General features: G+C 52.7%; 1 protein-coding gene across 1 annotated transcript; it reads right to left on the reverse strand.

Moving 5' to 3' along the window:
• Positions 1-9,153: 9,153 nt before the first annotated feature.
• Positions 9,154-11,110, reverse strand: LOC119696256 (vegetative cell wall protein gp1-like). Its single transcript, XM_038125979.1, has 3 exons — positions 10,985-11,110; positions 9,777-9,812; positions 9,154-9,651 (listed from the first exon to the last, which is right to left on the reverse strand). The coding sequence occupies exons 1-3, from the start codon at positions 11,051-11,053 to the stop codon at positions 9,154-9,156; spliced, it is 603 nt and encodes a 200-aa protein (XP_037981907.1). The 5' UTR covers positions 11,054-11,110.
• Between the last annotated feature and the right edge of the window lie 703 nt (positions 11,111-11,813).

Genomic DNA, 11,813 nt, shown 5'->3' on the forward strand with positions numbered 1-11,813 from the left:
CATCCCTATCTCCTCCATGTGTCCCTGTCCCCCTCGGAGTGTCCCCGTCCCCATCTCCCCCGTGTGACCCTGTTCTCTTCTGTGTGACCCTGTCCCCTCAGAGTGTCCCCCTCCCCATCTCCTCCGTGTGACCCTGCTCCCTTGTGTGTGTCCCTGTCCCTCTCTGTATGTCCCCCGCCCCCCGCCCCCAGTGGGACCAAAGTCTCTGAGGTCCCGGGGCCGTGTCCTGCGGGATATTCACGTGTCCCGCAGGGTGTCCCTGTGTCCCCTGGATGTTCCTGTTGGCTGTTCCTTGCACTGAGCTTCTGTGCCCGTCCTGGCACCGATAGGGACCCCCCATGACACCCCACAGCACCGACAACACTTTGGCCTCTGGTTTTGTGTATTTTCTCCTTGGTTTGGGTCCTTTCCCCCTCTTTCAGGTCCTTTCCCCCTCTCTTGGGTCCTTTAACCCTGTTTTGGGTTCTTTCCCATTCTTTTGGATCTTTCCGCTCTGTTTAGGGTCCTTTCCCAAGTTTTAGGTTAATTGTTCAGATCTTGGTCCTTTCCCTTAATTTTGCCCCCCTCAACCCTGTCCTCACCCTTCCCCCCACATGCCCCTGCTCCCTGCCCACCCCTGTCCCCCCAGGCGTCCCCAAGGGTGTCCCACACACCATGTGTTCCCTGTGACTGACATCATGGACACCCTCGAGTCCCTGGCTCGGGGCAGCTCCCCTACCACCGCCATGGCACTGGGGCAGGGGCTGAGGGTCCGCAGCACCTTGGAGGGCCAGGCAGGGCTGGGTGAGCACCCCCGGGACCGCCCCCTCCGGGTCTCACTCCCAAGCAGTGGCAGTTCCTGACCGAGCTCCTGCGCCGTGACCCTGCGACACTGGACTATGGGGCCATGTTGGCCCCTCATGGTGGCCCTTGGTCCCCTCTTTGCGAGCATCGAGATGGGGCTGAGGCCTGGAGGATTTGAGCGACCCCTCCCCAGCCTCAACCCCCTGCTGATCCTCTCTTTACTGTCACCATCACTGAGGCTTTGGGGACATCTTTCTTGGTGACAACAAGAGGACCATGCTAGAACCCAGCAGCTGCTGGAACGACATGGAGAACTCCTAAAATTACACCTTGCAGGGCTCCCATCCCCTATCCCCGATACTGGGGTCATCAGGGCCATGGATGGGGTGGTCCTGGGGGTGCAACTGGCCTGGGATCTAATCCTGCTGGCCAAGCTGCTCCAGGGCTACTACTACTCCAGGAGAGGAAAAGTCGCAGTAGCACCAAAGTTCACAGAATCACAGAATTAACTGGGTTGGAAAAGACCTTTGAGATCAAGTCCAACCTACAACTTAACACCATCTTATCAACTAAACCCTGGCACTGAGTGCCACATCCAGTCTTTTTTTTATACACCTCCAGGTGCGGTGACTCTACCACCTCCCTGGGTAAAGCCTTCCAAAGCCCAATCACTCTTTCAGTAAAGATTTTTTTCCTGATGTCCAGCTTAAACTTCCCCTGGCACAGCTTAAGACTGTGTCCTCTCCTGTCAGTGGTTGCCTAGGAGAAGAGACCAGCCCCCATCTGATTATAACCAGCTTCCAGGTGGCAGGAGGGGTGGGTGGGTGTTGGGGTTGTCCTGGTGACACTCCTGTCCCTGCAGGATCCCCATCAGAGTGGATAGGGGGGTATGTGGGTGCTGGGGGGTCCCAGTGACATTCCTGTCCCCACAGGGTCCCCACCGGAGCAGTTTAGGGGGAGTTCCAGTGACACTGTTCCATCTGCAGGGATGCCCTGAGTGCAGCAAAGGGGACAGCTCCCGGCTGGCAGAGGCCACTCTCACAGGGACTTTGCTGCTCACTGCTGCTGTGGCCCCGCACAGCTCCAAGGGGCTCTTTGGGCACCCCTGCTTAGAGGGCCCCAAGGGATGACCTTTATCACAACAAGCTTTCATTCTGGCCCCTCTTTCCATCGGCAGCTTTCTTTCAAAGTGTGAGAATTAGAATGTGATGCCATTTGGGCAATGTGAAAAATGCCAATCACTTGTTTTTAAAATTTTAAAAGTTTAATAGCAATAAAATGGTTATAAAATAGTAATATAATTAGAGTAATAAAAATTTGAACAATTGAGATTAGGACAATACGAGACAATAAGAACAAAGAGTTACAGATGGTCTGGGTACCTTTTCTGGGCAAAATAAGCCCGAAAAAGGACACACATTTACAGAGGATTAACCCTTAAAAGCAATAGCCTGTTGCATATTCATACACCTCATACATGATGCATAAATTCCATTCAAACAAAGGATTCTGTCTGGTCAGTGTCAACTTCTTCCTCTTAATCCTAAACGGCATCTTCAGGGCTGAGTGAGGCGGGAAGAAGTTAGTTTCTTCTGATAATGGAGCAATAAATTCTCTTTCTCTGAAAGATTTAGGTGTCCTGTGGCTGCTATCTGGTGTGAGTACTTCATTCCTTTCTTTTAAAAAATATCCCACATACATAGTTTCTATTTTAACATTATGTTGTAACCTAAAACTATATTTGAGAAAATTAATACAGCATAACTTTCTAACATAACACATATAATATTCATCCTAGTATTTGCAAAAAGCCAATCATAAAATACGCATTTTTCACAGGCAAAAACAAATTTCCAAGTCAAACAAATTTCAAGTTTCAACAACAACCACATGGGAGCACACAGTGCTTCTGAGAAGCTCCAGAGCAGCTCGGCCCAGGTGGGGTTTGTCAAGGCCAAGGCCTAACTAGCATTTCTCAGATCATGGTGAGGCCTTAAAAAGGGGAGGGGGGTATGTAGCATCACAGATTTAAAATTACTTTGAGAAGTGTTGTCTCTTCAAATTCATTATCATCCCATGTGTGCCTCAAATTGGCAGTGAATGACTTCCCTTGATGCCACTCCCAGGCTTTCCCAGATGAGCTGGCAGTGGAAGACAGTAAAAAATACAGGTGTTATCTGACCCTGTGTGGCCTCTCAAGTAGCTCTTGGCCTCTTCCTCCCCTCTCGACTTGCACAACTGAGGTGGATGTAAGTGACAGTATGAACACAAAACAGCTTAAACTGGTTTTCTTCCCTGTAGAAGGTTGGGACGGCAGCAGGCTGCTCGGGCTGGACGCTGGAGGGCTTCTTTGCCCCGGAGAGCCACAGAGCCCCCTAAATAGTACTCCTTTATTTTCACCATCACGGCCTCCCTCAATATTTGTTTTTAAGCCTTTGTTTCCCGTTCCCCCGCAGCGCCCGGGCCGGGCGCTGGCCGGAGCAGCAGGGCAAAGGCTTTTCCCGCCGCCGCGCGGGCCCTCAGGCGCGGCTGGCGGCGGCCGGAGAGGAGGAGGCTGCGCGGGGCAGCGAGCGTGTGGGGCGGGCAGGGGAGCCGCGCTCGGGCCGGTGTCTCTCGGCCAAGGAGATTTCTGCGTGGCTCGCTCGGAGTCTTGTTTTATGGCGTTTGTCCCACGGCTGCCCCGCTTCTCCTTCAGCCCGCGGCGGGGCCGAGCAGGAGCGCAGCGGGGCGAGGGAGCGCTGCAGAAATGAAGGCGGGAGACGGGGCAGGGGCGCGGCGGGGATAGAGACCCAAGGCCTGGGCTCAGAGACCTCACGCTGCTGCCTGTCCGGGGACGGGGCAGGGTCAGGAAGGCCGGCGGCTCCTACAGACTCCCTCCTTCCGTCCCGGGAGCGGTGGGGCGTGGGGAGGTGCAGGGGAGGGGCAGGGGCGGTGGTGAGGGTGACTGAGAGAGGAGGAGGATTGAAGAGCCTTGGGGTGTCACCACGGAGTGCCTGTGACTGCTCCTGCCGTCTCTTTAGCAGCCCAGAGTCTTCTCGGATGTGAGCATGGAGTGCCTGTCGCTGCCGGTGACCTCCTGGCTCCCTAGAAGGCCCAGAGAGCCCTGTGATATCACCATGGAAGCTGTGTGAGTGCAGGTGAGCTCAGGGCGCTTTAGAAACCTGGATCCCTCTGGGATGTGAGGATGGAAGCCTTGGGAGGGCCTTTGAGCTGAGTGCTCTTTAGCAGTTTAGAGAAACCTGGGATGTCACCATGGAGCCATTGTCAGTGCCGGTGACATCAGAGATCTTTAGCAGCATAGAAATGCAGGGGATGTCAGCACAGAGCTGCTGTCATTGCCTGTGACCTCACTGCTCTTTAGGAGCACAGTGGCCACTGGCTTGTCATGATGGAGCCCCTCTGAGTGGCTGTGACAAAGCACTTCTTTAGCAGCCTGGAGCCCCCTGGGATGTCCCTGTGCAGTTCCTCTAACAGCGTGTGACCTCATGCTTCTTTTGCAGCCTTGGACACCCTCGGAATGTCACCACAGAGCCTGTGAGTGCCTGTGACATTACAGCTCTTAAGCAGCCTGGAGACACTTGGGATGTTGCCTGTGAGAGCCTGTGACAGCCTGTGAGGTCAGTGCAGTTTGGCAAATGGGGGACTCCTGGGATGTCCCCATGGAGCCCCTGGGATTGCCATGACCTGAGTGTTCTTTAGGAGCTTGGAGACCTCTGGAATGTCACCACAGAACCTCAGGGAGTGCCTGTGCTCAGGAGCCAAATGGGCTCCTCAGCATGTCGAGACACCTCTGTTGTCCTCATGGACATCAGTGACTTCCTGTGAATGGTGGAATGTCACAGGACAAACATTCAACATCATCCAGAATAATCTTAGCTAATTTCCCCATATTTAGATGGAATAGGTGCTGGAAGCACAGGTAGTTACCTCTCTTGATTGCTCTCTTCGTGATCCACTTCTGGCAACCTCTTCTCAAGTTTCTTTCTTGGGTCCCTGATTTGTTCTTAGCTGTGGTTGATGTTCTTATCTAGCTTACTGTATCCTGGCATCAGAAGCAGTCCTGCACTGACTCCTTGACCAGTGATGTCATCTCCTGGCCATTAAGTAACTGCTTGAGTGCCCACGGGAAGGTGTTGAGTTTCCCAGCTGAAAGCCATTCACCAGGAGTTCCCTGATAATGGGCCTGCAGCTACTCCTCTGTCTGCTGGTTGATGTTCCCCAGATGTTCCTCCTCATTTTCTGGATGATGGCTCATCCCAGGTTGTGTTGTCACGCCCACCACTGGTTCTCTGGGCAACTGTCTCCTTTTGTCAGGGATTTGCTTTGCTGTCTTGGATGGAATGTGTTCAGCTATGAGTTCATTGATGTTTTTGTTTCCCTGAAACAGAGCTTCTAACCTTGTCAGCAGATGTTCTTCCTCCTTGGTCCAACACCTTTTGTGAGCTCCTCAGGCGGGCAGAGGTCTCTTTTGGGCGGGAAGCAACAATACTTTCCTGATTTCTGACAATTGGACGTGCCAATCTTTTGTGTTGTTCCAGGCTGATTTTTGTTTTGAAGTCACATCCCCATGGCTCACAGATCCACTGCCCAGTTGCAGCTGTTTCAGCCCTTGTCCTGCATTTAGAATGATGACAAGCAATACTGTGATAGTTACTGTTTTTCCTCCTCTGCTTAGCACATTGAAAACAAATCCTCCTTACACCTCTGTTCTTACACCTCTGGCAGCCTGGTCAAATTCTCCCAAATTGTGGACAACCGAACACATTAATTTGTTTCAAACACTCCCTAGTTAAAAAACTCCAATGTCACCAGTTTGATTTCATTTTCCACCAAATCGAAGGGGGCAGATGGTAAATTTGCAGACAACAGGTGTACTTCATTGTTAGACAAGGGGTCTAGTTTCACATTTCTAGATCCCAGGTCTACCCAGTCAGAAGGGCTGATCTGGGTGCAGGTTGATACCTGGAATAAGCGTATCAACGGCCCCATTTTACAGATCCAGAATTTTAGCTTGTCGCAAATTAAGGAGAGGAAGAATTAGATTGCTAGTGGAGCCCCCAGCCACTTGTTGATCTTTGCCCAGTTCAAACCTGTGGGCCAGATTTTGGGTCAGAAGCTACACAGCTCTCACCTTAAATTTGTTTCAGTGTTTATCTGGACATCATTGGCTGGTGATTCCAACAATACCTTCACACACACAATTCACACACAGAATCATTAGGTTGGAAGAGACTTTTAAGATAATAAAGTCCAACCCATGCCCTAACACCACCTCAACTAAACCATGGCAGTGAGTGCTACATCCAGTCTTTTTTTAAACATATCGAGGGAGGGAGGGTGATTCCACCACTTCTCCCTGCGGACAATTCCAGTACTTTACCACTCTTCCAGTAAAAACTTTTTGTAAAATCCAACCTAAATTTCCCTTGATGCAGCTTGAGACTGTGTCCTCTCATTTTGTCAGTTGTTGCCTGGAGAAAGAGACCAACCCCCACCTGACTACAACCACCTTTTCAGGGAGCTGTAGAGAGGGATAAGGTCACCCCTGAGTCTCCTTTACTCCAGGCTAAACATCCCCAGCTCCCTCAGTTGTTCCTCACAGGTCTTGTGTTCCAAGCCCCTCACCAGCTTTGTTGCCCTCCTCTGGATGTGCTCAAGCGTCTCAACGTTTCCTAAATTGAGGGGCAAGAACTGGACACAGCACTCAAGGTACAGCCTCACCAGTGACAAGTACAGGGGAAGAATAACTCCCTGCTCCTGCTGGCCACACTATTCCTGATATGGGCCAGGAGCCACTGGCCTTCTTGGCCACCAGGGCACACTGCTGGCTCATGTTCAGTCAGCTGTTGACCAGTACCCCCCAGGTCCCTTTTTGCCTGGGCACTGTCCAGCCACACCATCCCCAGCCTATAACCTTGCAGGGGGTTATTGTGGCCAAAATGCAGGACTTGGCACTTGGACTGGTTAAACTTCACCTTATTGGACTCTGCCTATATATCCAACTGTTCCAAGTCTCTTTGCACAGCCCTCCTACCTTCCAATAGATCAACACACACTCCCCTCTTAGTATCATCTACAAACTGACTAATGGTAGACTCAATCCCCTCATCCATGTCATCAAAAAAGATATTGAACAGAACTGGCCCCAGCACAGAGCCCTGAGGGACACCACTGGTGACTGGCTGCCAGCTGGATGCAGCATCGTTCACCATCACTCTCTGGGCCGGCCATCCAGCGAGTTCTTAACCCAGCAAGAGTGCTCCTGTCCCAGCATTGGACTGCAGCTTTTCCAGGAGTGTGCTCTGGGAATGTCTCGTTTTGAAAAATGGGTGTCTGCTAAGGAAAGCAGGAGCCTCCCTTGAAATGGAAAATGCAAACCCCCTCCCTCCGAATTATTATAGTTTTGAAATTAAGGGGCTCTCAGGAAAACATATGGGAATAGGAATAACAATTCTTTACTAGGAAAAATAAAGAAAAAAATAAAAAAGCTGTAATATGAAACAACAGTGCCAAGTCAGAATATGACCTGACATTCTGTTGGTCACGATGTTGGTAGCAGTCCTATTAAATGGTGGCTGCAGTCCTCCTGCAGTGGCAGATGTAGTTCTGTTGGAGCAGTGATCGTGTACAAGGGTGTAGGTTTCCTCTGAAGATCTGGTGGTGGTGTAGATGGGCCTGGTCTTCCTCTGGGAATCCAGTGGAAAAGGCTGCCTGTTGTGTTCCAAATTTCAGATTATATCCAGGTAGGAATGCTTGGCTCCTCCCCTGGGCAGAGCATCTCCCAATGGGATGATATAATTTTATCAGTCATGCAGTGAGACTCAATGGCCCATTAACAGAAGATACCTCCCTGGAGGAAGGATTGGGTCTGGAAGAGATGAAGAAAACTGCCCTACCTGGTTTTAACAGGTGGCCCATTAACAGAGATTATCACCCCAGGAGTTATGAGGGATGGGTCTGGAAGAGATAAAGAGCACTGTCCCACCTGGTTTCAACCGATGGTGACAGAATAAAAACTTCTGGTTACATCTTGCCAGCTTGCAGCCTAAGATGCTCTGAGACACCAGAGACATCTCCTATGGGGAATGGGCTGCACAGGTAATTTTCCTCTTCCTCTCCCTTGGAGCAGAATATTCCCTTCTCCCCATCATGACCTATGACTGCTCTGTCTCCATCTGCAAACCCCTGTGGTCACTCTGGGACCCTCCTGGCCAGCGGAGCTTGTGCCCACACAGCAGCAGCTGCCTGGGTCAGTGGGTTTCTCTCTGCTCTGCTGCTCACAGCCAGGACATTTTCCCTGGCCCTCTGCCAGGGCAATGCCCTGTGCCAGTTCTGCTCTGAGGCTTCCCTGGGGCAGTGCCAGCAGCAGCGGCTCCCTCGATGGAGTAGCTGGAGGCAGAGAAAACCAGCGAGCCCTTGGTCAGTGTCTGTGACGGTCGGTGACAACCGATCTCCTCGGCCCACTCTGAAACTGGTCCTAGTCCCACCAGAGCTGGGCAGAGCAGTTCTCGTTTGCTCTGGGCACCACAGTGTTGCCACCCTGACATCTCTGGGTATGGCTGCAGCCGCACCTGGCCTGGGGGCTGGGCAGACCTTGTGGCCAGCCAGTGCCACCCTCCCGAGACAAACAGATCTGGGCCCCGAGGAACACTCAGATCAAGTAGACCTGGCATCCTTCTTCTACCCCAGACACAGGGAAATCCCACAGTCCCATTCCACCACAGAACCGGGTAGACCCAGCAGCCCCATCCAACCTAGGAACCAAATTTCAATATAAATAAATATTTTCGACAAAAATAAACTGTTTTGTCTCTTTTAAATAGACACATTTCTACATTGAAGAAAGAAACTCCTTTGGAAATAAAATATATTTTGTAAACTTTTTTTGTATTGGACCCACAGTGGTGATCACAGCCAGCATCTGCTCTTGGCTCTGCCTGCACACCCACTCACCCGCTCAAACTGCCACCACCGGACCCCACACAACCCACAGCAAACAGCCTGGGTGGGGGGATGGTGTGAGGGCAGCAGAGCCTGGCATGAAGTGACCAGAACCCAGGCCAAGCTCCCTCTCACACCAGGAGAGTGGAAATCCAGACACAAGGGCAAACGCACGGAGAGAGACAGACACAGAACACAGCTTTGCTGACCAGGTTTATTGATTATTCAGGGGAAATGGCCTGGGCTCAGAGGGGATTGTGGGGGGCGGTCCTCCAGGGACGATCATCTCCTCCTGCTGCTGTAGGAGGACATGACACAGATGTCAGCACCACTTACAATCCCAAAACACAAAGCCCAAAACGTCACCCCTCTATTTTCACTGGGACGTGAGAGGGGCCTTGTCCCCACCCCTCTCCCTGCTGGCACGGCTCACCTCGTCATGGGGCAGGTGGGTCCTGCTGCCCCAGAAAACAACACACCTGTTTCTACACTTAATGCAGAGTGGACTGGGAATAAAGGCAGCATTAGAGACACACTGTGGGTCTGGGAGGCAGGGGAGAGCAGGGGGGGCCTTGGGGAAGGGGCTGCGGGAGCAATGGGGTGCAGGAGCTGCTGTGCTCCTGCCCAGAAGCACAGGGCTCCTGGCCAGGAGGCACAGCTGGGGCAGGGGCTGTGTCCTGGCTCATCCAGGGGCTCCTGGGGTGACAGGGATGGGAATGCAGCAGGGGCCCTGGGCAAAGGCTTCCCTGGGTAGCAGCCCTGGGGCAGGGCGTTGTCTGGGCTGTCAGCAGGGCTGCACTGGGCTGTGCTGGGACCAACTGGGATGGCCTGGGCTGGGGTGGCCAGGCAAGGGGAGGGTCTGACACCGGCAGAACTCGTGGTACCCACCAGAGGCGTCTCCAGGACCGCAACATTGTCTAAATCCAACTGCAGAGAGACCAGGAGACCTGGCTGGTCACTGGGATGTCCCCGGTGCCAGCAAGGGATAGGGGGAACACAGCTGCCCCCCAGATCCCTGAGGGGATGCCCTCCAATGCCAGCAGCCCACTCACCTCCCGGAGATCATCTTGGGTTCCTTCCAGGAGTGCCTGGAAAGGAGAACAAAGGCTGGGTCTGGACTGGACCTTGTGGGGCTGTGGGGGGACACGGGTGCAGGGAGCAGGGCGCAGGCAGAGGGATGGGAATTCGGGGTCTCCAAGGAGGTCTGTGTGAGGTGGGGGAGACACAAAGACACTGATCTGGGGTCAGTTGAGGGCCCAGGGGACAGGGCTGGGGTGTGGAAGGAGCAGGGTGTGAGGTACAGGGGAGGAGAAAGGAACTGCGGTGTAGGGACATGGGAGTGCAGGGAGGGGCTTGGTGGGGACAGAAGAACGAGGATGAGTGGGGACAAAACCAACAGGACTGGGAGATGCTGTGGGAGGGTAAGGAGTAAGTCAGGGAATTGTACAGGGGGACCCCTCTGCAGTGGCCAGGAAGAAAGGCAACGGATTGAGGGGGGACGTGGGTGGATAGGCCCCGGGAATAGTCAGTGGTAGGGCATTTGGGGACCCAGAATGGGACACAGAGGAGGGACCGAAAGGGTGGGATGGGAGGCCAGAAAGGGCAGTGTTATAGATGCATATTATATGATTGGCTCTTTGCAAATATTAAAATACTATATGTGTTATGTTGGAAAATTATGCTGTAATAATATCTTTTAAGTAGCGCTGTATTAATTTATTTTAAGTAGTGTGGTAAATATAGTTTTTAGGCTATAGCATAATATTAAAATAGAGCCTATGTGACGTAAGATACTTTTTGTAACTAGCTCAAGGAATGGAAAAAATAATCAAGAAATTCTTTGCATTATCCTATCTGGATAGAGATAACAGCAACAGACACCAAGATTTCAAGAGAAAAATTATTGCCTCCTTATTGGAAAAGCTCAGGCTTCGAGAAACCAAGGAGATTGATTTACAATGTGAGGCTGGGGGGAAGCTGAAATTAAGTAGAAACATCCTAGTTTGAAAGGAATGTTTGAATCATGTATGAGATTTATGAATATGCATATGAATTTTAAGGGGTAATCCTTTGTTAGCAGGTTGTGCTTTGTGGCAGAGTGCCAGACACCCAGACATCCGTAATTCCTTGCTTTTTATTGTCTCTTATTGTCCTAATTTTTATTACTATTTTCATACTATTAAGCTTCTAAAATTTTTACACAAGTAAATTGTGTTTTTCACAGGCAGGATGTGGGGACAGCGTTTGGCTGGTGCCTCACCTTGGCCTGTGCCGGGGGGCACAGCAGGATGGAGAAGAGCAGGGCCACGCTGAGCACAGCCACCTTCATCTTCCTCTCGCTCTGGGCAGCGCTGGGTGAGGCTGCAGCAGGTGAGGAGCACCTTTATCCCTGCCGGGGCTCCTCCCTGCACCCTCCCTGCCAGCCCCCAGGCCAAAGCCCGGCTTGGCACAGCCCCCAGCCCTGGCCACAGGCCCGCCCTGGCACAGAGTCCACCCCACCTGTGGCACGGATCCAGCCCCCTTGCCCAGCATCCCTCCAGCTTCCTGCACGGGGCAGCTGCCCCTGGGAGGGCCCAGGCACCTGGGGGTCCAAGGGGGGCAGGCAGGGAGCCAAAAGCATCTGGGGACCCTTTGGTGACCAACCCCAGTCCAGCACAACCCATCCTCCAACAGCCCCAGTGCCAGATCCCCCATCTCCTGCTGCCCCTCGCCTCCCAGAGCTTTCCCTGTGGGACAGCCCAGAGCTGAGCCCAGCCCCAAACCCAGTGTGGCTGAGCAGAATTGTCCCTGTTCCCATTCCAGTCTCATGGGCAAACTGGGGCTGGACTTCCCCCCTAGGAGCGGGCCACCTCCCCTGGCCCCTCCTGGGTCAAGGTCCCCCAGGTCTCCAACAAAGGAGGCCCAAAGCACAAGGGGGTAGCAGGAAAATCCTCCAGGTCCCCAGCGGCTCCAGAGGCAAACACAGCATCCCCGGTCAGGGCAAGTGCCCAACAGGTTCTGCCAGGTGGCCACAACAGGTGCCTTCTGTGTGGTCAGTGTCCCGTGAGGAGGGAACATCTCCTGGAAATGTCACGGAATGTCAGTGGAGA

This window comes from Motacilla alba, unplaced genomic scaffold, assembly GCF_015832195.1.
Source record: "Motacilla alba alba isolate MOTALB_02 unplaced genomic scaffold, Motacilla_alba_V1.0_pri HiC_scaffold_28, whole genome shotgun sequence".
Classification (NCBI taxonomy): Eukaryota; Metazoa; Chordata; class Aves; order Passeriformes; family Motacillidae; genus Motacilla; species Motacilla alba.

What these genes read in the sequence shown, in the direction of transcription:
- LOC119696256 (XM_038125979.1), bottom strand. Translation starts at nt 11,053, where the DNA reads ATGAAGGTGGCTGTGCTCAGCGTGGCCCTGCTCTTCTCCATCCTGCTG. An exon ending in GCCCCCCGGCACAGGCCAAG is followed by an intron (nt 9,813 to 10,984) that starts GTGAGGCACCAG and finishes TCTCCTTTCCAG; the next exon opens with GCACTCCTGGAAGGAACCCA. An exon ending in CCCAAGATGATCTCCGGGAG is followed by an intron (nt 9,652 to 9,776) that starts GTGAGTGGGCTG and finishes GTCTCTCTGCAG; the next exon opens with TTGGATTTAGACAATGTTGC.